The sequence below is a fragment of the Octodon degus genome, unplaced genomic scaffold (assembly GCF_000260255.1).
Source record: "Octodon degus isolate 3935 unplaced genomic scaffold, OctDeg1.0 scaffold00105, whole genome shotgun sequence".
Taxonomy (NCBI): Eukaryota; Metazoa; Chordata; class Mammalia; order Rodentia; family Octodontidae; genus Octodon; species Octodon degus.
The window spans coordinates 9,132,711-9,133,649 of NW_004524681.1; the positions used below are offsets into that span (position 1 = coordinate 9,132,711).

The window sequence follows — 939 nt, forward strand, 5'->3', positions numbered from 1 at the left end:
ACGCGGTGCACAGGCAGCAGCCGCCGCCGGGCAGCGACACCCGCAGCGCCGAGCCCAAGCGCGCGCCCAGGGTGCGGAGGGCGGCCGGGCCCAAGCGGCAGCGCTGGGTGCACTGGTCCCTGGCATCAATAGGCAGCAGCTTTAACAGCGGCCCCTCGGGGCTGGGCCCCGAGTCCCGGGCCATGCACAGGGCTAGGAGGACGCTCAGGAAACTTGACAGAAATTTCACCCCTGCTGGGAAGGCCGGAACCCCACGGTCCGGACCGGAAGCGGGCAGCAGTACGCATGCGTCAAGGGGTGGCCCTCTTGGTTGTTAGGAGCTGATTGAAGGTTGGAAGGGCCAATTGGGAAGTGGGACGACACGCAGGGCGGATGTTCTGAATAGGTGTCTCTGAAAGGCAGCGTCAAGCTAACTTTACCGGGTTGTTAAACGTGTGCTTGAAAACTACTACGTTTGTAGCACAGCAGTGTATTTGCTCTGATTCCTGATGGACTTGCAGTGTTCTCGGCAAAGCTTCATCAGCACCTCTTCTTTTCCTGTGCTGTTATGGTTGGGAACACAGCAGTACTGTAAGTCCTGGCCGGTGTTAGGGGTGACACCTTCCTGCGTTATTAACACAACTGCTGCCGATCTTTTCCCACCCTGATTTCTGCCTTTCTGCAAGAAAATCCTTCTCGATCAAGAAATTTATTTCCAACCCAACATAAGATTGGTACTGTTTCATAGAAATCTGCAATGACCTTTAAATAAGGGTTCATCTAATAGATTTTTATATAGTCCTGCATAACTATCATAGTGAGAGCTCTTTATTGTTCATCCAGGAGCATACTGCAACTTCTCTTGCCTTTTGAATTATGCTCTTTGTTATTTCCTATATGCTACTTCTGGAGGTATTAAAATATTTCAAGTTTGTATAACTAGAAAATCTTACTTTTAGT

The 939-nt window shown here is 50.8% G+C and overlaps 1 protein-coding gene across 1 annotated transcript in view; it reads right to left on the reverse strand.

Annotated features, from left to right (window-relative positions):
• Spata5l1 (spermatogenesis associated 5 like 1) overlaps nt 1–184 on the reverse strand; it is a 16,211-nt gene extending 16,027 nt beyond the window's left edge. Inside the window, exon 1 of the mRNA XM_012516429.2 lies at nt 3–184. Within this exon, the coding sequence (XP_012371883.1) occupies nt 3–184 (182 nt within the window). The remainder of the gene's footprint in view (nt 1–2) is intronic.
• Nucleotides 185–939: the final 755 nt, after the last annotated feature.